This window comes from Trichechus manatus, unplaced genomic scaffold (assembly GCF_000243295.1).
Source record: "Trichechus manatus latirostris isolate Lorelei unplaced genomic scaffold, TriManLat1.0 scaffold00062, whole genome shotgun sequence".
Taxonomy (NCBI): domain Eukaryota; kingdom Metazoa; phylum Chordata; class Mammalia; order Sirenia; family Trichechidae; genus Trichechus; species Trichechus manatus.
The window spans coordinates 11,031,942-11,058,882 of NW_004443998.1; the positions used below are offsets into that span (position 1 = coordinate 11,031,942).

At 38.4% G+C, this 26,941-nt stretch overlaps 1 protein-coding gene and 1 long non-coding RNA gene across 2 annotated transcripts in view; one reads left to right on the top strand and one right to left on the bottom strand.

The window, feature by feature from the left end:
* The window catches only part of LOC111821074 (uncharacterized), a 52,423-nt gene extending 44,929 nt beyond the window's left edge, over nt 1-7,494 (top strand). Inside the window, exons 2-3 of the long non-coding RNA XR_002824555.1 lie at nt 4,940-5,071; nt 7,356-7,494. This is a non-coding gene — a long non-coding RNA (uncharacterized LOC111821074). The remainder of the gene's footprint in view (nt 1-4,939; nt 5,072-7,355) is intronic.
* CPB1 (carboxypeptidase B1) overlaps nt 1-21,801 on the bottom strand; it is a 33,838-nt gene extending 12,037 nt beyond the window's left edge. The window contains exons 1-9 of the mRNA XM_004379204.1: nt 21,728-21,801; nt 21,539-21,614; nt 14,273-14,397; nt 7,969-8,068; nt 7,783-7,884; nt 6,828-6,929; nt 3,830-3,940; nt 3,645-3,735; nt 2,453-2,655 (exon numbers count right to left, since the gene is read on the bottom strand). Coding sequence (XP_004379261.1) covers nt 2,453-2,655; nt 3,645-3,735; nt 3,830-3,940; nt 6,828-6,929; nt 7,783-7,884; nt 7,969-8,068; nt 14,273-14,397; nt 21,539-21,614; nt 21,728-21,798 — 981 coding nt within the window. The 5' untranslated portion in view covers nt 21,799-21,801. The remainder of the gene's footprint in view (nt 1-2,452; nt 2,656-3,644; nt 3,736-3,829; nt 3,941-6,827; nt 6,930-7,782; nt 7,885-7,968; nt 8,069-14,272; nt 14,398-21,538; nt 21,615-21,727) is intronic.
* Between the last annotated feature and the right edge of the window lie 5,140 nt (nt 21,802-26,941).

Genomic DNA, 26,941 nt, shown 5'->3' on the forward strand with positions numbered 1-26,941 from the left:
TCTCTGGAAAAGATAAAAAGTGGCATGTACTTCTTGAATTTATTGGTTCTGTAAGTAGAAAAATAAACATCTAAGATAATTTTGTGGTTTGCACTCTTTTTCATTTGATAATAGGCTATAAATATTTTACCAACGCAAACACCCATTACTATCTAGCGATACTGACTCATGGTGACCTAGGATAGAACTGCCCTGTAGGCTTTCCAAGGCTGTAATCTTTACAGAAGCAGACTGTCGCATCTTTCTCCCAGGGAGTGGCTGGTGGGTTCTGAACTTTTAGTTAGCAGCCGAGCACTTAACCATTGTGCCATTACTTTGATACGATTCTGCTTATTCCACTCCTTTGTTAATTAGAATTTGGAAACAATTTTGGAAGACAAGATTCCTCTCCTTGACTGTAAATGAAGAAATGATTCTTCCATGAGAGTGTCAGTGGCTCATATGCTGTCTGACAGTTTTCATACCACAGGGGCACATGGGAACTGACCCATTAAACCTACTAACCCTGAGTTTTGGGTCTTTTCCTGGATAAAATTCCCACAGGAAGTATAAAAAATTATTCACAAGATTCCAAAGGCAGAATTTATTTGCTTTTTTTTTTTAAAGGATAATTTGGAGACTTCTAGAGTAGTCCAAGATACTAGGTTATTATAGAATTATGCCAAACCAAAAATCAAACCAGTTGCCCTCAAGTCAATTCCTGCTCAGATGTGTCAGAGCAGAACTATTTGCTCCACCCAGAGACTCCACAGAACAATGCCAGTAGGGCAATAAACCTAATTCATTGTTAAAAGGGCTTGAAGTTAATCCCCACATAAGAAGAGGTATTGAAACCTGCGTAAAGCAGCTCAATTCTAAAGAACACTTCAAGTTTTTCTGTTAGTATTTGTCCTTTAGTATGTTTAAGACTAGTTGGTATTGAACAAACTGGATATTTCAGTTTTGTTGCACTTAATGTGTTTTATACTTTTAACTTTGATATTTTACTAATTAACTCAGTAGTGTTTAATTATTATGACTTTTCTTTTTTCTCTTCTGATGTGGTTAAATTTAAACATTGTTGTTGTTAGAGGTTGTCGGGTAAGTTTCCGTTCATAGTGACCCCATGTACAACAGAACTAAACTTTTCCCGGTCCTCGCTATCCTCTCAATTGTTGTTATGCTTGAGCCCATCAATTTAAACATATTCAAAAGAATTAAGTAAACAACATACTACCAGCCTTCTCTCCTTTGGTGGCCAGAAATCTAGGACAGAAACCAGGAGCTGACCACGTCCACCTCTGGGGCTGAAGGACTGTGAGCACCACTGGGGAACAATGGCAGACTAAGTATAACTGGAAAGATCAAGTATTTAATGGTTCCAACTAATGATATTTTCCTTTGTCTTTTGGCTACAGATAGGGAAAATGGGAAGCTTTATTATTATTATTTTTTAAAGAATAGGACCAGGCCAACTATTAGCTATCAATTTTCCAGGAGGTGGGGGTTACTTTCTCATTTTGCTCTTCACACAGTATTTACAGCATTACATGTTTTACTTTGGCTCTAGAATATTGACTCTGAAAGTAAAGAACAACAACTTCTGCTTTTTAAAGTTACTGGATTTTCAGATTGATGCATTTAAGTAAGCCAGATATCTATGTCATTGTCAAAATGGGATACTGGTTTTTTTTTTTGGACATAACTCAAATGCTTTAAATCCTACACTTGCTATTGTAGATTACTGGTCTCAACTCTCAACTTCTGGCAGCCAGATGTTTCATAAATTAAAAAAAATATTGTTGGAAGAATTCAAACCTGCATATCTATTTTTTACAAAAATTAATGCATGGATATATAAATCTGTTAATGTGAATTATTATAAAACTCACATTATTCAGTTTTTCATGTGATTATTTCTTGATTCTTCAAGGAGATGTTAGTTCTTTGAGTTAGGGTTACTTAAGGACCTTTCCATCATTCCCTATATCTAGTAAAGTCCCATTCACATCAATTGTTCATTGATTGATTTACTTCTGTGTTTTACCTGATTAGTGAAATAAACACTTTTTAGGATCTCATTGCTGAACCTGATATTGACCAAATATAGCAAAATTCCCAATGACATCTGCCATGCTCTGCCTATGTCAATTCCAGCTCACGGCAACTTGACCAAATTGTGAGTTAGTTTCGTGGTGAAGCTGGAGGAAGAGGAACTATTGTCAATTTGAAGATTAGCTAATGAACCACACATGGTGGACTGTTTCCTGCATCAAAATCCTATTTCTTTTAGCCAACTAAAGAAATCCAGCCAACTAAAGAGTCTTTGTAAATCTATAGTATGTTTTCCACTTCTCCTACCAAAAAGCAATAATGGAACTTCCGGAAACTGTTCTTATAATTCCCTTTCAGGATTTGAATTAGAAGAAAATCTCAGTGGTGAAATACCATATGTACCGTCATGGCTACTTACCAACTCATCATTGTTCTCGGGGAGTTTGTAAGCATAGGAGTAAGGGTAGAGCAGAAGCTGGGAGTATGAGTGAATTGTCAAATAGGCCTTGATGGAAGAGAGGTTTTTGCGGATGAAATTAGTCAGGGCCTTGGTCTCTTTTTCAGACTCTGCAGCAGATCCGCAGTAAGTTTCAGCACAAGGGCTTCGAGAAGCTCCGATTTCTGGAAAAACATAATATTTATGGCAAATGATCACCTACTGACGTCCTCCCAGGGGATATTTCAAACCTTCAAATCAGGGAGTTAAAAAAGTTCTGTTTTCACAGGAATCCTTATAATCACTCTCAAGAATATATGTATTATAAAATAAAGTATGTATATTTTTACTCATAAGATTAGGGTGGCATGTTTTTAAGCTGGAAGCCACCAGTTGCTCCTTGGAAACCCTATGGGGCAGTTCTACTCTGTCCTACAGGGACGTTATGAGTCAGAATCGACTCCATGGCAAAGAGTTTGGGTGGTTTTTAAGCCAACATGGTAACAAGGTGCATGGGAAACAACGGCGTGTCCTGGTGTGGTGCAGCCCAATGAGATCAATATAAACCAAAACCCAAACCCGCTGCCGTCGAGTTCATTCCGACTCATAGCATCCCCATAGGACAGAGTAGAACTGCCCCATAGGGTTTCCAGGGAGAAGCTGGTGGATTTGAACTCCAGCTTTTTGGTTAGCAGTCAAGATCTTAACCACTGTACCATCAGGGCTTCGAGATCAATGTAGTGTAAGAAAATTAATAAATAGGGGACAAACTAATATTTTTGAAAAATTCTCTATTACTGTAATCATTTTTTGAGAGTTAAATTACAGAATTCCAGTTCATCACAATTTTACTTAAATAATTATTTACATAATTATTTATTTAATGACTGCTTCTCCTCTAGATTGTACATTCCATGAGTGTTGGGATCATGTCTGATTTGTTCACTGTTATGTTTCTACCATTTAGGGCAGCTAGGAACATAATAGAGCATTCAACACATTTTTGTTGAATGAATAAATAAACTGTTTATTGTCTGTGTTTTCTGAAAGTTAGAACTCTAAAATGTAAAATTTTCCTTTTTTTTTTGTTTTAGACCCTGGTGTGTTTTCCTACGTTATTTTCCCTTTTAAACTTTTCAACTGATACATGCAGTATGGTCAGCCAGATACTTACGGCACCAACCAGCATCAAAATTTCTGTTGGGGTCTGTGCCAATGCAGGCACTTCCGGAATTGGTGGAGCGGGTCTTTCTCCACATTCGATTCTGGAAGTGGATTATATGGTTAGGACAATCATAACAGGAGGTGGTCGATCTTAATTTTATCAGCTTTGTTCACTATTGGAAATGGTTCACGTACCGTGGTCCAGCTGTAGACGTAGCCATCAATATTGAACACGGGCAGGACATAAAAGTCTAACTTATTGAGAAGGTTTGTCGTGTCGACCTCACTCCCATAGGTACGAACAGCCTGTGTATTAATTATAAAGCAGGATTTCACAGAAAAATAGAATGTACAATGCTGTTAAGATTTACATAGACTGGATAAATGTTGCTTTTTTGGATAATGAAAGTGGTATCCCCCATTTAGGTATGTACTATTAATATTTAAAGAAGGGGTCAGCAAAATGTTATCGAAATTTTAATTTAAAATTGCTGTTTGTAATTTTTTTTTTGTTTCCAGGATACTCCTAATTCGTCCATATATGACCCACATAATTGTTATCTTATTTTTCGCTTGAAAAATGAATACAGATTTAATAAAATTACAAGAACTCTTAAAGAACGATATACTCACTTCCTTTAACATAACAATGGCAATAATCTTCTTTCAAACAGTAGGATATGAGTGTAAGAAATATTCCTAGGAAGTAGGGAATATCTGTGGATAGCTATGAATGTTTTAAAATAATATTATCTAGGAATTTTTTACTTTCTACAAAATATCCTGTAGATGATCCCATTAGAGGCAGTGCCCAACATGGAGGAGAAACAAGAAAGCCTTCCACTATTGCATGAGTACTCATTGGTGGATTTCAGAGTTCTCATCAAGGCTCCCAGCTGCATAATGGTGAAAGTCTCCCTCTGAACCCTCTGCCTTGAGAAGGAACCCCTATAAGGGACGAGTGTTACCTGCTAAATGAGTAGTGTGAACATGTATCCATGAATGAAGGACATCATGCCCGTTTAATGTTTTCTTAATTCCTGTCCCCTTACCCCAGGATGATATTAAACTTAAATTCAACTCTTCTTTAGGTGTGCTTGAATAGACTTTAAAATGTCTATATTTAAAGCTCCTGTATTTTAGCAATTTTTACATACTCTATGTGACCGCATAAGTATTTATTTGTTACAGTGACACTCGATGAAGCATGTGCTTTTTAGCTTGGAGGAGCTGTAGAACCATACCCTTTTAATAGTCTGCACATTGGAGATAACCAAGGTAATTACAAAAGTTCTTTCCTTCTAGAGGGCAGATGGTGAGCTCCGCACTGAAGTTAAATGATGCCAAATGCAGACATAACATGTCTGGAATACTAAGACCATAACAAAAAAAGACCGAAGTACTTCAAGTATTATGAAGCACAAAATAAATTATATTGTAAGTAATAATGTTCTTATATTTGTAAAGTGCTTAAATATTTTTTAACTTGGAAATAATTTTAGACTTAAGAAGAGTTGCAAAAATAGTACAGCAAGTTCTCGTATACGCTTTGCAAGGCTCCTCAGTGTTAGCATCTTCCGTGATCATGTACAATGATCCAAACAAAGAAATTAACATTGGTATAACACTATCAACTGAACTACAGACTGTATTCATATTTTGCCAATTTTTCACCAATGTCTTTTTTCTGTCCTAGGAACTAATCTAGGATCCCACATTGCATTTAGTTGTCATGTCTCCTTAGCAGGGCTTTGAACTGGTTCATTCCACTCTGACCCCTGCTGAGAATTTGCATTTCTACCCTAGATGTACTGAATCAGAATCTACATTTTAACAAGATCCCCAGATATACATAAGAATCACTGGGGGAACTTGTTAAAATGTAGATTCTGATTCAGAACATCTAGGGTGGAAATGCAAATTCTCAGCAGGGGTCAGAGCGAAATGAACCATTTCAAAGCCCTGTTTCTCAGTCTCCTCTAGTCTGTGACAATTCTTCAGTCTTCCCTTGTCTTTTATGATTCTTACACTTTTGAAGAGTACTGATCAGGTTATTTTGCAGAATGTTCCTCCATTTGGGTTTATCTTATTTTTGTAATGATTATAGTGAAGTTATGCATTTTGGGAAGAATACAACAAAGGTGATGTGCCAATTAAATGCATAATATAAGGGGCACATGATATGTCATTACTGGTGATGCTAACCTTGATCACTTGGTTAAAGTTTCTCCTGCCAGGTTTCTCCATTATAAATTTTACCTTTTAAATTAATACATATTTCGAGGGAGGTACTTTGAGACTCTTCAAATATCTTGTTTCTCCCAAAACTTTTAGCCACTAATTTTAGTATCCATTCATGGATCTTGTCGGAAACAATTGTTACTGTGGTGTTTTAATGGTGTTTACTATTTCCCTCATTATTTTACATCTATTAGTTGTAATTTTTTGTGAGAAAGAATTCTTCCTTCTCTCTTTTTTATTTAATCATTGAATCTTCTGTTTATATCAGTTTAGTCTTATGGATATTTATCTTAAAACACATCAGTGTTTAAAGGGCTTTCACATACATCTTATTATTAGAATTATAAAGAATGAAAAACAGGAACATTTTAGAGTAGGGACTACCATGTACTGTTTTCTTTTATTCTGAAGTTTACAGTGATTATTAGCCAGGCGATAATTGATCAAGTTAGTGGTTTATCCACAACCATTAACTTTTAACAAACCAAAAACCAAACCAGACCTGTTGCCGTCAGTTCCAACTCATGGCGACCCTACAGGACAGGGTAGAACTGCCCCATGGGGTTTCCAAGGAGTGGGTGGTGGATTTGAACTGCTGACCTTTTGGTTAGCAGCCATAGCTTGCTGTAGCTCTTAACCACTGTGCCACCAGGGCTCAAACTTTTAAATAACCTATGCATTATACTGTTAGCTTCTCCACCAAAGATGGTCGAGAAAGTTCAAATGGGTAAAATTCCATAAAGACAATTTGCTAATTGTTTTAAAACCTTGCCTTATAAAGGTCTGTTGGTGAAAGTTGAAACTAATTTCCAAAAATGAGAACTTGGAATTATGGATATTTTCTCTATGTTATTATTCTCTTTTATCATAGTTAGGTTATAAAGAATTGATTGAAATTAAAAAAAAAAAAATTCCTACCTTCCTCTGCCAAAAAACCACTCTACCTACTGACCTCTCTCACAAACCACTGGCAAAATGCAGGGGAAATCCACTCCCTGGCATGGAAACCACAGTCTATGAAAATGGCGGGCTTCTTGTTTCCAGCTTTGCCAACCTATTGCAAACAAAAGAAAAAGGAAAACTGTGAATCATATGGCACTTAGGGATTAACATTCGCTTCTCATCTGGGCTTTGGACTCAACAGGTGAGACCTGACGGCAGCAAGAGATATATCCCATGATTAAATTAAAACATAATACTAGCACAGTACGTTCTTGCCTCTAGACACTCACCGTGTTTGAGCTGAAGGCTTACATGGCTGTTTATTATTTTTATTAAGCTTGACAAGCTCATATTTTCAGAAGATGCTTGATTACTCTGCTTAATTGTACTCACGTGGAGGTTATTTTCAGCTGCTATTATTAGGTGACATGACCAAGACAACTGGATGAGTAATTAGAAGTGATCATGATTGTTGCTAATCTCCTAAGACTTCTCCTTCTCACCCACTTATTCCTAGTCCTTTTATTTTCTTCATTAGAATTACATGACAAAAATAGCATTTGAGGACGACAGAAACAAATTGTTGATACTCTTTGTAATGCTGTCTGATGGACGAGAAGTTTATGAACCTCTTTAGCAAATGGATTTGCAAACAACAGCTGGGAGAGAATAACTGCATCAAGGTAGATGGTCATTTACATTGCTTACAGGAATGTGGTTAGATTTATAGGACTTCTCTCATTTTATTGCATTTTTACTTTTGGATAAATCAAAATAATGATTTAAAAATCCACATATGATAAAAGAAGCTGGGGGAATCTGTTTCATTCCCTGGGGGATATAGGCAGGTAAAGAGTTATAACAACGTTTGGGATATGCATGTCTGTGGAACAGATGTTAATGTGCTAGAATCCATTGATTTAAAAGCCCTCAGACATAGCAAGGTCATGGTTAAAGGTGATTACCTTGAGGAGGTATAAACTGCGTCCTTGAAATGTGGTTCCAATGACACTGCGAGAGATGAGGTCTGGATTATCCGTGGCGACTTGTTGGGTCCAAGCCTCTATCTACCGAATTAAACCATTTGTGGATTAATGTGGTATTCTTGGTTCAGTTCTCAAAGCAATGTCTAAATCATGTGCATATCATACCGTTTCCCAGTTGTTGTACTTCTCATAACTGTGTCCAGCTGCACGGACGTGGCTGTCAAACTGAGCCTCCAGCACGGATCTCAGGTTGTTGATCAACACCCTGCAGTGAACCAAAGTGAGTGTTCCTGTGAACATAGCCTGTTCCTTCCCAGTGAACACATATGATACCCCAAAGCCCCTGATTTGTAGACGGGACAGTGTACTCTCCATGGAATCACACGTTGCCCTCTGATTGTTCTTGATGCCTTTCAACCTGAGCTGCTCAAGGGAGATTGTTACTGATCACAAACAGTGAGTAAATCATTGAGAAGGATAATGGAGAGTGTGAGCAATGTGAGCTCTTCCTCAGTCCCCCTCCCCGCTCCCCCCGAAAAAACCAAACCTGTTGCTGTCTAGTCAATTCCAGCTCGTAGCAACCTTATAGGACAGAGTAGGACTGCCACAGAGGGTTTCTAAGGAGTGACTGGTTGATTCAAATAGCTGACCTTTTGGTTAGCAGCTAAGCTCTTAACCACTGTGCCACCAGTGCTCATTCTTCTCACGCAAGCTTCACATATTTGTATGTCCTTGAACCCTAAACTTGAGAATAGTTTCACCTGGTACCTGCTGCTTTCTAGACAAGGGCCTTGGGCTGCCACACAGAACTCTATACTTGAGGCCTATCTATGAAAAATTTCTTGGAACATTCCTGGGTTTAGCACTTAAAAGTCCTGTGTCCCAGGAAGCTACTCAGTCCTAGGCAAACTGGGACAGTTGGTCACTTGAGGACTTTCTCCAGGTTTTGAGGAAAACACCTTGGTGAATGGAAATTCAGAAGTATTAGCAAGCTAATCTACTGGACAGCAACAAGTTTGGTTAAAGATTTATTAGGCATGAGTATACTAGGTTTAGGAACCCTGGTGACGTAGTGGTTAAGAGCTCGGCTGCTAACCAAAAGGTCGGTTGTTTGAATCCACCAGCTGCTCCATGAAAACTCTGTGGAGCAGTTCTACTCTGTCCTGTAGGGTCTCTATGAGTCAGAATCGACTTGATGGCAATGGGTTTTACAGTGGGTTTAGGGAACTAGTTTCTGCTTGGTTTATTTTCGGCTGGTTTAAACTTATCTAAGATTGGTTCTGTAGCAAGATAAAGTGAAAATTACTCACAGAACTTCTGAAGCCTGCTTATTTCTATAAATGAATTGTTCCCATTGAAAGAAGCAGGTCTGGAGGTATAGGTGTATGTGATTTCATTTCTCTGCTACTTTGAGTGGAAAGAGTGTTGGGAACGGAAGGAATTTTAGGAGCATTAACATCCTTGATCACGGTATTGTGACTGTCACAGAGGCCAGTTTGCAGAAACTTCTGTTACACAAAGTCACACGGAGAATTACAGCTGCACATCAGAAGTCGGCGTCCCCTCCGGCTGCCCCAAGGGCATTCTAATGAAGTATGTCAGGGACACCCTCTGGACCTCCCTTGCAGTTTCTCCTTCATTTGGTGAACTTGGGCATGAACTTGTGTCCGTTTATGGAAAATGCAATAAATTAATACCAAATGGCATCTGACTGAGTCCTAGCAAAAGGCAAATACTGAACTGACTTAAGGTAGTATTTTTTTTTAAAAGGAAAAGGAACAGATCTTAAAATTTATTCTGTGAAAAGATGTATTTTTCACTGAGCAGTCATCAATAATTTGTTAGTGTTTTAGTCTTCTAGGGTCTCTATAACAAATTACCACAAACACAGAGGCTTAATACAACACAAATTTATTTTCTTACAGTCCTATAGGTTAGAAGACCAACCCAGGTTCAGTGGGCTAAAATTAAGGTGTCAGGAAGGCTGTGTTCCTTTCTGGAGGGTCTAGGGGAGAATCCATTCCTTGCCCTTGCCAGCTGTTAGAGACGACGCATATTCCTGGGCTCCTGGCCCCTCCCCTTCATTATGAAAGCCAGCAAAAGTGGATCAGGTTCTCACTTCACATCACTTTGACCTCCTCTTCTGCCTCCCTCTTCCCATGTTAAAGACCCTTGTGATTATATTGGTCCTGCTCAGATAATTCAGGATAATCTTCTTATTTTAGGGTCAGCTGATTAGCAACCTTAATTCCATCTGTGACTTTAATTCCCCTTTGCATTTTAATAAAACATATTCATAGGTTCTGGAGATTAGGACGTGGACATCTTTGGAGGGCCATTATTCTGCCTGCTATAATTAGGAACAATGAAATAGTAAGTGCTGTAATTATACTCAATACCCGCATTGGATGGTTAGGGAATAGGGTGGAAGTAGAAGGAATCCTGAACTAAGAATCAAAAGATCAGGGTCATAGTTTTGCCCAATTTGTGATGTGGCCTTAGAAAAGTCACTTAATCTTTGGGTCTTAATTCCATAATGTGTAAGATGAGGGCATTTGATTAGCTGTTATTCAATATCCCTTCCAGCTCTAAAATGCAGTGACTTGGCTCAAATCCATAGGCTTTGCTCATTTACATAGATATTTGCCAGTGTGTAAGAAAAAAAAATGCAAAGTTGTAAATTATGGTAGAGTTTCCAGTTACCACCTTCATAAACTCAAGAAAAACATGGAGGAAACTCAAGACTAGAATAGAGATAATTTAGGAAAATGATTTTCAAGGATAACTAAAAACAAACACAAAACAAAACAAAAAACCTTGAAAACTTAAAAAATCAACTGACAGAAGCCCTTACAAACACAACTGTATTCCAATATTATCTTTTTAAAAGAACAAATCCTGCCAAACAATAATAAAGTTTTCAGCCAACTTTCCTTCGCATTTATGTCTAACCTTTCACCTGCATCCAACCCTCAAGTTCAAATGATTTGGGGAAATCATTGACTATGCAGGGCTGGTGTTTTGTTTGGTGCTAACAAGAGGCATTCTCTTAGAGTTGTACTGTGTTAAATATTAAACATTTTCATCAATAACCTGGACAAAGGAACATAAAAAAAAACCCAAAAAACAGTTATATTTAAGATGACACAGCCAAGAGTAAAAGTATCCTCTAGTAACTTGCAAAGGGGCATCAGAATGTGGCTGAAATGTGATGCTGACTTTTGCCTGAAGGCAGGGGATTGACCTCAAATGATCCTTTCCAGCCCTATGATTATTTGATTTTAGTAGATTTAGGACAAAGCATCACTTGAGCTATATGACAAAATATTATTACTAAATAAGGAACTTCTATTCTAGAAGATTAAAACAATGCCTCTTAATATAATGAAGACCTCATTACAGCTCCAGAAAATAGAGGCATGTACACTATTTTGTACTTTTATGTGCTCCTTTATAGGACCATCCAACTTCCTTTTTTTTTTTCAACACGCAGGCAAATAAGATAAGTGGGACTCCCAGTGAACCAAGGAACAATGTCTGAGAAGCAAAGAGAGAGATGACTCAGTCTTCTCCTCCTTCCAGATTCCTGAAAGTGAAGTCCTTTCTGGCCAGCTCTCGGACTATGTGTCCATTGCTATCTAAGGACACTTTCCCATGTGACTCTGAAACATGCAGGATAATGATGTTATAGGCAATTCACAACAATCCATCTCTCCCTGGATGGGCTAAAGCAAGGACAGGATTCTGCGGAGGGCTGTCCACCAAAAGGTTATGGTAATTTGGCTTCAGTACCATAAATTGGGGATTTACATCATCTGATCCCTAGTCTGTCTGTACCTAAGTGTGCAACACTGGCATTTAAAGACAGCATTGTATTTCTTTTTGCATACATTTTTAATTTTTTTCTGATGATGACTCTGTTTGATTAAAGCTGTTGAATGATGCAGGTCTTGGTGAAGAGGGATGGAACCACTGAAAAATTTGCAAAGCTATTTTGTGGAACTTGTGTAATAGAGGGTTCCTGTTATATACATACACAACTGTGGATTCTTGCTGACAGGAAACAGCCTCAGTACAAATTAGTTACCATGTGAGGCAATAATGGCACGCACAGGGATGCCTCACAGCCCCGGCAAGGATATTGCTGGTGTGCTTTGCCAGGATTTCCAAGGACTTATTATTATTTAATATTTAGAAAATTATATGCTACAAATGTGCTCAGCGGTGAACAGAGAAGCAAAAATTAACAAGATCTTAGCCCTCAGGGAACATCTTATGTTCTAGATGAGAGAACGTTCATACACATTTCCCAAAGACTTTGCCACTAAAAAAGGAAGTGAATTTTCCATCCAGTAAGTGGAGATTGATACACTGGTAGAAGCCATTTTACTGTTTTGTGAAGTGGGTAGAATTAGGACATCATTCAGGTAGCTAGGGTTAGTCTACAAGCATTGAGCATCCTTTGTTCTTTTTCAAGAATGAAAAGGAAACTGTTCTCTTTTTGAATGTTACCAAAACTTCCTGAAGACTAGGATTTGAGAAGGCCTTGCCAGTGTAATAAGAAGAGCAAAATGTCACAGACTTGAATCTTAAGCACATTTAAAACTTGTTGGGTTATATCTTTGTTTTAAAAAGACAGTCAGATCTTAGGGTCACATTTTGACACTTCCCTCAGGCAGAAGCAGATAGCTAAGCACTGTGAGGCATGATAACGGGCTTAAATATAACAGTTTCTGCTGACCCTTAAAAAATGCATGGTCTCCCTCTTTGTAGATTAGTAAATCCTAGCAGCATTCTCAGCAGTTTTATTTCATTTTCACAACAGCCTTTTGAAGGAGGTATTATATTGTCATTTTGTGGATAAGGAAACAAGCTCAGAAAGGTTAAGCAAATTACCTACGGTCACACAGGAAGTTGCAGAGTTGGGATTTGAATCCCAGTCTGGTTGTTTCAAAGCATATGCTTGTTGTACTATGCTACACTACTTCTTCTGATGAAGGTAACATTTTACAGGTGACAATTCTGATGTCATCACTAGCATAAATACTATACTTCTATATGTTTAAGATGTAAAAGGAGTCCCTGGGTGGTACAAATGGTTAAGCTTTGGACTACCAACTGAAAGGTTGGCAGTTCAAACCCACCCAGAGGAGCCTGAAAAGTAAGGCCTGGAGATCTGCCTCTGAAAGATCACAGCCTTGAAAACCCTATGGAGTAGTTCTACTGTGCGCACATGGGGTCACCGTGAGTGGGAATTGACTCAATGGCAATGAACAACAACAGCAAGATGTGAAAAACAAGTGGAAATTTCTAATCTTAAAATTATGTCGGTCACATTTTTTTCAAAACATAATGAAGATTGGAGCTTGTGGTGGGGAATTACTGGATAAACATTCTGATGTTCAGGACTAGAGCCTAAGACTTTCTCTTCGCTCCTTCTTCTTCCACCCCTTGGAGAAAGAGTTCTACTTTGGATCAGAACAAAAGGTCTCATTTCTCTCTTTCCTCTCCTGCAAATGCCTCCAGCTAAACATGGTCTCTCCCACCTCCCACCTTAGCATATAGTCTTCTCCACCTGGAATATGACTTCTCCCTGTCTTTGTCTGGGTAACTTCTACTCATCTTCCAGCTCTCAGCTGAAGCCTCACTTCCTAGACTTTGCCTATTCCTTTGCTTCTTTACCCTTCTTGATGTCTATTACACATTATTGTTTTATTGTTTATGGTTTTCCTTCCCCTAAAGCACATGAGGCCTATTTTTCTTGTTCAGTATTTGGTACATGTAGGCATTCCGTATCTATCTGTTGGATCAACAAATGGGCAATTGCCTCTACTTATGAGGACATTTTCACCTTGAAAAGCACAAAGGTCATATATGGGGAGAGGAGACATGGGTAATCGGCTTAGCCAACTCTTTTCTAGGCCTTTGGGGAATCATTTTTCTTTCTTTGGGTCCATCTCTCCATGCCTTCTTGTATTAATACAGATAGTAGACAGGCCTTTGAGTAAAAAGGACAGAAGGCCACTCAGTCTGCCTCTAGTCTTGTCCTTAAGCTAAAGGAACATAAACAACCCTCGTGGATCACAGTAGGCCCAGCCATTCACCTGGAAAGAAGATGTGGTAAGATTTGGAGCTAAAATGGCATCTAGCTAATAATAGTGTCCATTGATATGGCCTGTCGTCTGAGTATCACTTCTAAACTAGTAGCAGGGTCAAATATCTGTCTGAAAATGTGGGACTCAAGAGTCAAAAAACCACTTTAATTAGAGCAATGACTAAACACAAAATCCACCTGGCCTGAAGCCTTAAGATTTAGAATCTAGAGCCAGGTCTGCCATTACCTATTTGTGGGGCCCAGGACAAGTTATATAACCTCTTGGTCTCATTTTTACCTTCCCAGGGTTATTCAGAGGCTCAGATAAGAGCATGCATTGGAGAGAATTTTAATAGCTATAAAGCATGAACTTACTCATATTGTAACTCATTCTGCTCCAGAAAGTCCTCCACCGTGAAAATATCTTCTGCCTTAACACGAAAGTCGACTGTGCTGTGAGGTTTGATTTGCGTAGCAGAATCTGGTTTCCAGAAGTCAATCTGATAAAGGACAAGGTATATTATATTGAACTCCTATAATTCAATGGATGGATTATCATCTGAGAGCATACCATTGCTCTACTCCATTCAGTTATTTTCAAAACCAAATTATCCATGAAATCTCTTAAAAATATCTCATTTGAGTGAACAAGCATTGGGACCAAGCAGTTAGATGTCAATAAAAATATTTACAAATACATAACCTTAATTGATTATCAACAAGCATGAAGAACATATAATTATTTCCCATAATGTTAGTTAATTATAGTATTCCATAACTACTCTTTTCTGTTTATTGATTTTCTGGAGCGCTTGCTTGTTGTGATAGCAGTGTTTGTGGTAATGGATGAATTTGCTGAATGAAAGATGAAGAATTAACTAGAACTACAAAATTTAATGGAGAGAAATTGAACTTTCCCTTTTACTATTGTGGCCAGATTTTATGACATTATCTGGGAACTCAGTGCTGTCCAAGTCACAGTAAGGTGTGGAACCAGGAGCATCCCTGGCCTGGAAGATACATCAGGGAGAACAAAGGCATCTTTCCATAGGGGCATCTTGGCACCATGGTCAGAAGCAAAACACTCTTAAGGATCCAGTAACATACTGACATTTCCATTTATTCAGTTATTCAGCAACTACACAGAGGACCTACAACATGCTAGGCGTCGTCTTTGAGACTAGGAGTTCACTAGTGAGCAAATCCAACATAGGAATTTAGTCTCATGAGGGAGACTTTAAAGAAAATTATGCACTAAAAGAACAGGCTGACTGATTTGATAATTTTAATGTTTTTATTTTGAGGAGATGAGATTTTTAATCTCCCTTTTCCATGGAAAAATATTAACCAGGGGCATGTTGTCTCTTGTAAGTATTACTTTTCTGTTTCTGCGCTGAGTGGAGACCTAGAAGCCTGAGGTGAGCCTGACATAGGTTCTTCCTCTGCCCATGTCTCACTTCAGATGTTTGTGAGCTAGTCTCAGCTGGAGATGTGACAGGTGGTGATTTTTAGAACCACAGTTTGGAAATTTGGAAGGAAGTTTGGGCAGACTTAGAAACTGTGAGGCAGGAACTGATGTGGTAAGCTCTTAAAATGACTCAGTTTCAGATATATCTGTGGAGAATCCAATAACCTGTATCCGGTCCTGGTAATATTCAAACCACTGAAGAAGTTCAGTGGGAGCTGAATCCTGGGTCAGGGCCATAGGGATAATTAGGGCCATGGGAGGCAAGGACCCAGGGATTCCATCAAGAGAGATTCCAGATGAGTTACGTGTGAATGCATTTGTCACAAAGGGATTGAAAGGAGAGAGTACTGATGGTTGGATAAGGACCGGATATAGAATGGAACCTAGTGAGTAAGCTCTGATTTTGTGTTCCTAATAAATGTCTGTCATTCTGAAGTGGGGTGGGAGAGGGAGGTCCTCTAAGCATCTTAACAGATGCTGTCAGTGCTCTGCCCATACATAACCTTTGGACCTTTTAGTGTGCCCAGGGGACTGCCAAAATCTGCATTTCTGTCCCATAGGGCTCTTTCCGCCAGAACTGCCAAAAGCTAAACTATCAGGCAGGCAGGAGGTGCTAAGAAAATACTCCTTCCAGAGAAGTCTTCAACCAATGGCTCTGGAAAGTGGATGTCTAAATACTCTAGCTCCCTTGCTTGGGTGGGATAATTCTGAAGTGTGTGTTTTGCGGCCTTTCCCAGAGATTCCCTGGGGTATTATGCTCTAGTTGCCCTCTGTAGTAGCTAGCTTAATCATGCCCCCTTTGTTGACAGCCACTCTTTCACTCCCCATTTCTCTACCAGTGTTCCCTGCATGTCCCAAATAAAATCCTTGCCCTTGAATCCTTGTCTCAGCATTGGCTTCTGGGAGAACCCGTATTAGAATGCCAGCTTTTCACTCAAAGCAAGAAATGCCTGCACGATATAACTAGTGATGGTTCTAGTATAACCTTGAGCATGTCTAGGGCCACCTCAAAACAGCCTAATTGCCTTACGAATTTTTTTTTCCCTAATATTGAGCTGAAAGTTGACTTCTCTAACCTTTTGCTCATTGGTCTTAGCTCTGCCAAATACTGGAAGATATGTATCACGCCACCTTTAAGATTCTGCTGTGAGATACTCGAATGATGGATTCTTGAAAAGGGGGTGAAGGAATCTTATGAATATGTTTGATGGAAGACCTACAGACCTAACCTGAGATCATTTAAAAATTTCAGTTTGACATGGAGAGAAATGGTCAGGAAAATCTGCTAACATCCAACACTAAGGATACTGCAAGTGTGCCACAGACTGACTCTACTGGAGTCAGTCTCAGCACTTATATATACGCCCCATAGCTGTTTACTAGTGCACCAGGCATAGATACAAATAATAAATACATTCAAAATATTAACAGAGGAAATAAACATGAACTTGCATGAATTATCAATACCTTGTAAGTGGGATTTATGTCTGATATAAGATGTGGGGAATTGAATTCTATGTCAAGAAGTTATAAAACTGAATATAAATCCAGTAAGCTGAGTGGTGAAGAAACACAGAGAACATTTGTTGGAAGATAAAGGGTTGTGTTTAAATGATAAATTGTGGGTGATATCTACAGATGGATGATAACTAAAGAGTTCTTCCTAAATACATCACAAAACTAGCACAAAGGTAAGATAAAGTAATTTATCCAGCTGTTGTGGATTGAATTGTACCCCCCAAAACATGTGTCAACTTGGCTAGGTCATGATTCCAGTATTGCGTGATTGTCCATTTTGTCGTCTGATGTGATTTTCCTATGTGTTGTAAATCCTACCTCTATGATGTTAATAAGGCAAGATTAGTGGCAGTTATGTTAATGAGGCAGGACTCAATCTACAAGATTAGGTTGTGTTTTAAGTCAATCTCTTTTGAGATATAAAAGAGAGATGCAAGCAGAGAGACAGGGGGACCTCATTACCACCAAGCACCCGAGGTCCCTGTGCTGAAAAGCTCCTAGACCTGGGGAAGACTGATGACAAGGACCTTCCCCTGAAACCGACACAGAGAGAAAGCCTTCCCCTGGAGCTGACACCCTGAATTTGGACTTCTAGCCTCCTAAACTGTGAAAGAGTAAATTTCTGTTTGTTAAAGTCATCCACTGGTGGTATTTCTGTTATGGCAGCACTAGATAACTAAGACACCAACTTACATTATTTTGGGAATAAAGTGGGAATATAAAAGAAAACTGGTGTTGGATCTTTGGTTCTTCAGAAATTTGTTGGATGTTACGTTTGCTTATAGGCATCTGATAGATTCTTCATTTATCTTGATGAAATTTTCATTTCTTGTTGGAAGAGGAAGTGATGACTACTCTAAGCCTTGTTCAGAACAGAGTGAAGAACTTACTGGTGTATTAAGAGTGGTGGGAACATGGAAGACTGTAACCATTTTACTCTTGGCATAGATAAACATGTACTTTAAACTCAGGAAACACAAAGTTCAAGAAAGTCTAGACAAAAGAGACTGTGTTCTTTGGTGAATGGCTCCAGAAAAGGAATGAGTACAACTCTGATTGGAAGGAGATAAAATCCTTACTGTACAATTAAAGATGATCCAAATGGCAAGGGAGAGGGGTGTTGGGTCCAGTGTGGTCACAGAGCTCTCCAATACATTCATCTTTTAAAAGGACATGTTCAAAAGCTGGGAGGAAGGACACATGGCCAAGGATAAATACAAAGACTGGATGCCCTTGTAATGATCTTATCAGGAAGGTTACATCCCAGAATATGCTGCACTTGCAGGATGGCTATGGAGAAGAAAAATCTCTTTTTCAATCATGTTGAAAGTAAAAAGAGTAAAGGAGAAAACATACAGTCCCACTGCTTGGAATTAAAACGTGATGTTTATAGCTGGAACAGGGAAAGTAGCCCAATTTAGTCCTTTGGCTTCTGTTCTTTCCAAGGAGGTTCACTATCTCTTGTTTCTTTTACTTCTATTGAGAAATGAGATTAATTACCACCAGGATAAGTAAAGAATTTTTCATGTGCTTTGAAATATTTTCTTTGGAAAGAAGCTACTGAGGCCCATGGTAGATGAGAAGAGTGGTAATTATACCTAGCCATGTAAAACCAAAAAAAAAAACCAAACTTGCTGCCATCGAGTCAATTCTGACTCGTAGCGACAGAGTAGAACTGCCCCATGGGTTTCCAGGGAGTGACTGGTGGGTTCGAACTGTCGACTTTTTTGGTTAGCAGCTGAGCTCTTAGCCACTGCACCACCAGGGCTCCCAGCCGTGTAAATTGACTTCAAAATCCCAGACCTAATGATTATAAAATAGCAAACACATAGCTCTTACTATATAAATGCTTTCTAAGTGCTTTCCATATTATTACTATTATTTCTTAAATTTTGCAACCCTGTAAGGCGGTGCAGTGGTTAAGAGCTCGGCTGCTAACCCAAAGGTTGGCAGTTCGAATCTACCAGCCACTCCTTGGAAACCCTATGGGGCAGTTCTACTCTGTCCTGTAGGGCCACTATGAGTCAGAATTGACTCGATGGCAAGGGGCTTGGTTTTTTGATTTATAAGGTAAATAGTATTATTATCTTAATTTTACAAATCAGCTGATTAAGGTACAGAGAGGTTAAGTAAAATGTCCAAGATCCAGCTAACAAGTGATGGACCCAGGATTTGAACCCATGCACTCTGAGTCTTGACCACCATAAAATGTTGCATTTTGGGTAACTAAAAAAGAAAAAAAAAAAAAAATACTGATGTAATCACAGAACTTTCTCAGCAATCTTGAAGGAGTCAGAGTTTGAAGGGATCACAGAGAACTGGAGCGGGCAAGTCTGGACTTTCATAAGCAAGAAAACAGGTAAATTGTCTCAGAAGCAGGAACTCCTGGGAACTGGTGTGGATTCTGGCAAAGCTGCGGGGTAAACTGGAAGCAGATGGATAGTAAACGCTCAAAAGAGGGAGCTGTGATGCCTGGGAGCCAGCATGGTTTAAAACAAGCATGAGTCAGGCCCAATTAACTTCATCTTATTATTGGAAGAGACCACTAGCCAGATAGAATACTGAATCTTGATCTCAGCAAAGCATTTGACAGTCTCAGCATTGATATCCCTCTTTACAAGCTGGAAAGCAGCACAGTGTTAGTTGTAGTTAAATCCCTAATAACGTGGGTAGTTGATCAAACTTATCCAGGCAGAGTTGATTAGTGAATCATGTTCAGTGCTTAACACTGTGTCCGGCACGTTGGAGATGCATGATAAATATATATTGAATGAGCAAACCATAAAGGAGACCTCTAGTTCTGCACTGACCCCTGACCTACTTAATATTCTTCTTTATCCGTGACAAAAATTAAAGTCAAGAAGGTAAACTCATCGAACTTGCTGGTGACGCAAACTTAGAGGGAAGAATTATTTCCCTGGAGGACTGAATTCGTTTTTAATAAGGTAACATGCTGAAAACAGGCTATCAAGATAAATGTTAACTGAGTAAACCTAAAATCCTGCATTAGGTTAAAAACAAAGCAATTAGGCAAGTACAGAAAGAGGGATACTTTGTCTGAGGGTGATTCATGTGAGAAAAAATACCTTAATGGTTTTGATTGACCACAGCCTTAATGTAAGCTGAGAGCGTTCTATGATTGCTCAAGATGCTGAAAAGCATCTTAGGCCCCATTAATAAATGTCTGCTTTACAAATGAAGGCAGCAATGGTCCTGTAGTACATATTAATCAGAGCACACCTGCAGGCCCACTGTCAACCCTGGTAGCTACACGTTTCAAAAGAAATATAGACAAAAGACTGAGTTGTATCCAGAGGTGACCAGAATAGTCAAGAGTCTATAAACCAGTGCTGAGAAAAATGATGGCAGGCCTGGAAGACGATAAATCTTAGAGGTAACGCAATACTTGGCTCAGCTGGGGCCAATGGGACAAAGTTAGAGAAAGCAACTTTCATCTCAGTATTAGGAAGAAAACAATTAGAATGATTTCTAAGGCAAATGGGCTGGCTATTCAGAAAAGTAGCTTACTTACTATTCCTGGAAGTACCCGAACAGGTTTTATTAGGGCTAGCAACCAGAGATGCTGTTTCTAGAGAAGTAATTCCAGATTTGAGTAGAAGGCTGGGATAGATGACTTTATATCCTCTTTCAATTTGAAAGTTTCTGACTGTGATTATGACGCTTTGCACTGTCTTCCTCTACACTTTGAAATTTAAGAAATGACTTTATAAATATTTATATATATATATACATACCAAACCCGCTGCCGTTGAGTCGATTCCAACTCATAGCGACCCTATAGGGCAGAGTAGAACTGCCCCATAGAGTTTCCAAGCAGCACCTGGTGGATTCCAACCACTGACCTTTTGGTTAGAGGCTATAGCACTTGACGATTACACCAGCAGGGTTTCCATATCTATACATAGATTTTTTAAAAAGGATATTTAAGAGCTTGCAGATTATTTAGGTTTATATATATGTGAAGAAATGGCATTGACCCAAATAGAACTATGTGGGGTCAGCAATAGCTTCCTGCCACACTACATATAATGAAAAATGTTGGTTCTCATCCCATATACAGTGGTTTTTTTTAAAGCGCATAGAGATTTTTGGTCTCTTGTAAGCAAAAGTATGGAAATCACTCATGGCTTTTTATAGCCCTCCCCTGCATCATGCCATGTCATTAAGAGGGCCCGAATCAAGGTCATGAAAACCCAAGCTGTTTGATTTGGAATGAAAGAAAACCAAAGAGAACAGATGATACATGGGATGTGGAAATGAAGTTCAAGTTGGACAGAAGCCCAGTTTTTCAGCAATATCTAAGTTGATCATTTTTCTCTTTTGCTTTAGAAGGGAAGTGACTGCACATTGGATGTTCTTGTGACCTTCACGACAAGTTCCAACTCATCCAGTTGTCATGCTCTGTCAGCTCTTTTAAAATTACCATGGATTTACAATACTATAGGGTTTATGGCGATCAAGTTTAGGCAGGCAAAAAGGCAGCATTATGGCACTAAATTTTTCCAAGTTTTAATTTTTTGCTACCAAAAGTGCTAATGTTTATATTTCATGCCAGTCTTCGTTTGGTGGAATCACGTTACAATCTAAGATTTTAAAGCAGGTGTGAAGCAAACCTACAGTAGAGAATTATTTACCTGGTTGATGCTGGCCAACTCCTGGATTAAGTTGATATGATTTTCATCTTCAACGTTGACACGGAACACCTTCTCGCTGAATGGTGAGATAAAGGAGGAAGAGTAGAAAATTTAAAAAGGGTAATGCATCCAAATTTGGGGGCCAGCGAGGAAGAGAGCGTGCTCGTATTTAACAAGTTGCTTACTTACCCTTCAAAGTGCTCACCAGACTGGTGAGCAGACACTAAAGCCACAGCTACAAGAACGAGGAACGCCAGCATTGTGCCTGAGTAGTTCTGTTGGGTGGGTTTCACCTGCTTTTATAAACCAGGGTGTTCTTTATTTTCTTCTCCTGTTTGCAAATAGGCATTATCAAATCTTGATTAATGGTTTTTTTTGGCATTGTTGCCTTGGTAGTTGTATAAAGTCTGAGAGAATCTGTCTCTCAACACCTGTGAAAACAGAGCAAATGATCTGAAGTTCAAACTATGTAATTTGAATGCCAGACCTTGAATAGTCTGGAGGTAAATGAGTTGTAAGTCCTATTTTGTAGTGTTTTTTTTTGTTCTGAATTGAGGTATATCTAAATACAATAAATTATATAGATTGAAGTGTAAAGCTTAGTGAGTTTTGACAAATATATACACCAGGTAACAAACATCCCGATCAAGATGTAGGACATTTTTATCACCCGAAGAAGTTTCTTCCAACATCTTTCCAATCTATTTCTGCATTCCCCTCAGGCAACCACTATTCTTATTTCTAGCCTCATACCTTAATTTTTTTGTACTAGAACTTCACGTAAACGAGATCATACCATATATATTTCTTTGTGTCTGGCTTTTTTCATTCAAGAGCATGTTTTTGAGATTCATCACTATTTTTGTCTGTATTGTTGGTTTGTTCCTTTCTATTGACAAGTAGTATTCTATAGTATGACTACACCAGAATTTGTTTATCCGTTTTCCTTTTGCTGGATATTTGGGTTGTTTGCAATTTTGTGTTATTATGAATAAAGTTGAAATAAACATTTGTATATAAGTATTTTTGTGGACATGTGTTTTCATTTTGGGAGGGTAAATATATAAGACTGGAACTGCTGAATAAAAATGTTGTTGTTACTCTTAGTTGCCATCAGATTGATTCTGACTCATGGCAACCCCATGTGCAGGTATATGTGTTGCATTATGGATTCTGCCCACATTTTTCCATGGTGGTTGTACCACACCATTTTAATCTTCTGCTAGAATCTAGTCACTCTGCATTTTCTCCAATGTTTTGATATTGTTAGTCTTTTCTTTATTTTGGCAATTTTGGTGAGTATGAAGTTCTACCTAATTGTGGTTTTAATTTTCATTTTCCTGATGACTAATGATGTTGATCATCTTTTTACGTGTTTATTGACCAGTTGTATATATTTTTTTGTGAAGTGTCTATTGAAGTCTTTTGCCCTTTTTCAGAAATTGGTTGTTTTCCTTTTTATTATTGTTTTGTACAAGTTCTTTATTTATTCTAAATACAAGACCTTTGTTAGAAATATATATTACAAATATTTCTTCCCAGTCTGTGATTTGCATTTTCTTAATGTTATCTCTTTTTTAACATGCTTATTATTATAAAAAATACATATAACACATTTGCTAATTTAACATTTTTCACGTGTACAATTTAGTGACATCAATAACATTAATAATGTTGTGCAACTATCACCAATAGCTATTGCCAGACTTCCATCACCATGAACAGAAACTCCATGAGTCCTAAACAATATCTCTCCCTTTTCACCTCCCTCCTGTCTGTGGTTTTTAATGTTCTAATGAGCAGAAGTCAAATTTTGACAAAGTTTCAGTTTATCAATATTTTTCTTTTATAATCAGTACTTTCTGCTTTCTTTATAAGAAACCTTTGCGCATCCCAAGGCTTCAGACATATTCTCTTATGTTTTCTTACAGGAGGTTTGTAATTTTAGGTTTTTATGTATGGTGTGAGGTATGGGTCAAGAATTTTTTTATATGGATGTCCAGTGGATCCAGTACTATTTGTCGAAAAGGCTTTCTTTTCCCTGTTGCATTGCATTGCTTTCTGTTTTAAAATTCATCTGAACATATATATATATATATACATATATATATATACACATATATATACATATATACACATATATATACATATATATATATATATACACACCCTCTGCCGTTGAGTCAATTCCAACTCATAGTGACCCTATAGGACAGAGTAGAACTGCCCCATAGGGTTTCCAAGGAGTGACTGATGGATTCAAACTACCGACCTTTTGGTTAGCAGCCAAGCTCTTAATTTCTGGACTTTGTATCATGTTCCATTGAACTATTTGTTTTTATTTTGTAAAGATTTCACAAGATCTTTATTAGTATATTTATAGTAAGTTAAGATCAGATAGCATATAAGCCCTCTAACTTTGTTCTTTTCAGGACTACTCTAAGTCTTTTACAATTCCATATATATTTAGTATCATCTTGTTAATTTCTACAAAAAAGCCTGCTGGGATTTTGACTGGGATTGCATTGAATCCATAGATGAATTTCGGGAGAATTGATACCTTTACAATATTGATTCTGTCAACTCATAAGCATCGTGTCTCTCTATGTTAATCTGAGTCTTTGTCAAAAAGTATAAAGGATCTCAAGTTGTATCCTACCTGTAAGATAACAAGTTATCCTGACTCAGTTTCATAGATGCTGGTATAAGACATGAGAGTCATGGGTCAGAAACAAAGGACTTCGCTAATGCTGACACAGTAGGCAGCACGAGCTTCATGTTTGCATTAGTTCCTTTACTTCCTGAGTTTCATGGGGATGATGTAGAGATGGGCCCAGCTGAATTCTGTATACACAGTACAGTAGGCTTGTGTCACAGTTGAGGAATCCTGAATTAGGAAACTCCAAATCTTAGGAGCTGGCTGCTAGCAAACCTGCTCAACCTTTGCCCCAGAGGGAGACATTAGCTTTCTTATCCTGGGTAGCAAGCAAGTCTTCCCTTTTCCCTGGAGGGAGACATTGTCTTTATCTTTCAAGATGTTACAAAAATATTCTGGAAAAGATAGTCCAGAACAAAAGCTTTCACAAGACATGCAGACCAGGACCTCAAACCAGTTCATTTTGGTTTGACACCCTGCTGAGAATTTTTGTTTCCACCCCAGATATACTGAATCAGAATCTACATTTTAACAAGATCTGCAGTATACATAAGAATCACCCAGGGATACATAAGAATCACCAGAGGGTTTTTGTTAAAATGTAGATTCTGATTTAGTGTATCTGGGGTGGAAATGCAAATTCTCAGCAGGGGTTTGAGCTGGAACAAACCAGTTTGAAGCCCTGATGCAGACACATAGGGACCCATGGAGAATTGTCTCTCAACAGTACTTATCCCTTACTATTACTGTTTTGGCTTCTGGTGAATGTTCGCATGAGTACGCTACTCCATTGATCTCTCTGATTAATTTGACTGACAGGCACGGGGACCACATCCATCTAGTTTGTCTAATGTGGCATTGAATTAAGGTTCATAGCAACAGGACCCCAAGAAGCTTGATGAAGCCAATCTGAAACATTCACCTCAGCCATGCTCCCCCAGGGTACCAGACCCAACCACCTGAACAAATCCCATAAACCACGAATGTCTGACTTAGAAAGCCAGATGATTTTCTCCTTAAATATCTGCACTGACTGTTCCACATAGTCCAAGGCATTAATCCAGGTACAACAAGATCTGCTAACTATTGGACAAACTCCACCTTGGCTGTGAAAGGAGGAAGTCTAGGACAATTCTACCCTTTATAACAACCATAACCAGTGAGTCAAGGCTGACCTGAATGTCTTCCAGGAATAAAGTGGTGCTTTGTGTATGTATGTGTGTGATTTAGGATCCAGTCCCAGATGGCATTCAGTTGCCATGTCTCTTTAATCATCTTTAATTTTGAAAAGTACTTCAGTCTTTCTTTATCTTTCATAATAATGACATTTTTTAAAGAGTACAAGCCAGTTGTGCCGAATGTCCTTTGATTTGGCTTATCTCCTTGTTTCCTCATGGTTCCTTTAATAGTTAAAAAAACAAAAACAAAACTAAAGCCCAATTATATAACTTCCAGAATATAAGAGATACAAATGGTCTATGAAAGGAGCCCTGTTGGCACAGTGGTTAAGTGCTTGACTGCTAACCGAGAGGTTGGCAGTTCAAACCCACCAGCTGCTCCATGGGAGAAAGACCTGGCAGTCTGCTTCCGTAAAGATTTACAGCCTTGGAAACCCTATGGGGCAATTCTACTCTGTCCTGTAAGGTCACTATGAGTTGGAATTGACTTGATGGCAATGGGTTTTGTGTTTGGTGAATGGTCTATGTATCTATACTTTGTCAATACAACTGATTAAAAAGTTTAAAATTCAGGCAATCCACCCATTTTGACAAGCCTGCCTCTTTTGCAGGTATTATTAATTATTCACTTCTTTGCATATTCTCATAGTGCTTTGTTTTTATCTCTATATATTGTTTATTTTTACATTTTGGTTGAATATTTGTGAATCTTTCTCCTTTCACTAGGATTGCAAAATCCTTGAAAGATCAAATCATGTCTTACTCTTTTTTCATTTGTTTCTAGCAGGTACATTGTGCTTTGTTGAGTGAAAGCATACAGGAATACTGACAATTTGATATTTTCACAAAAATGCCAGATTATTTTGGCATTATTTAATAGCCTGAGTATAGGGAGTTAATGTAAAGATAGGTATTGCTTTTGCAAGAGGGTCGAATTTCATTCTTCCCTTGGGTTAGTGGCAAACAATAAACAAACAAACAAAATAATTCTCTTGGTTTTATGATTATACAAAAATTCACATCAAAGAAAAATTATAAACGCTTCTGACATCACAAAATCATCTTTCTTTTCCCCCTCATGTATATATTCTTGGAGCCCTGGTGGCGCAGTGGTTAAGAGCTATGGTGAGCTATAGCTGCTAACCAAAAGGTCACAGTTAGAATCTATCAGACACTCCTTGCAAACTATGGAGCAGTTCTACCCTGTCCTATAGGGTTGCTATGAGTTGGAATTGACTCGATGGCAATGGGTTATATATTCTTAGAATTGTCAGTTTCTTCTGAAGGGCTCTTGCTTCTCAGGCTCTTCCCTACATTCATAATTAACAATCATTCATGTCCCCATGTAGTGTCTTTTTGATAACCACACCTATCTTACACTATGCTCTGGGTACCACATAGGTGATACATAGGTGGTAACTCGCACATTTACTCATATTCAAGGACTTATTCTAAATTATCCTACTGCAATCTGGTCTGTATACCACATTTTACCCTAATGCTGATTCTTTCAGAATCTGACCTCATTGCTCATTGTTCTGCATCTCCCCCTCCCTCGCACCCCCCCCC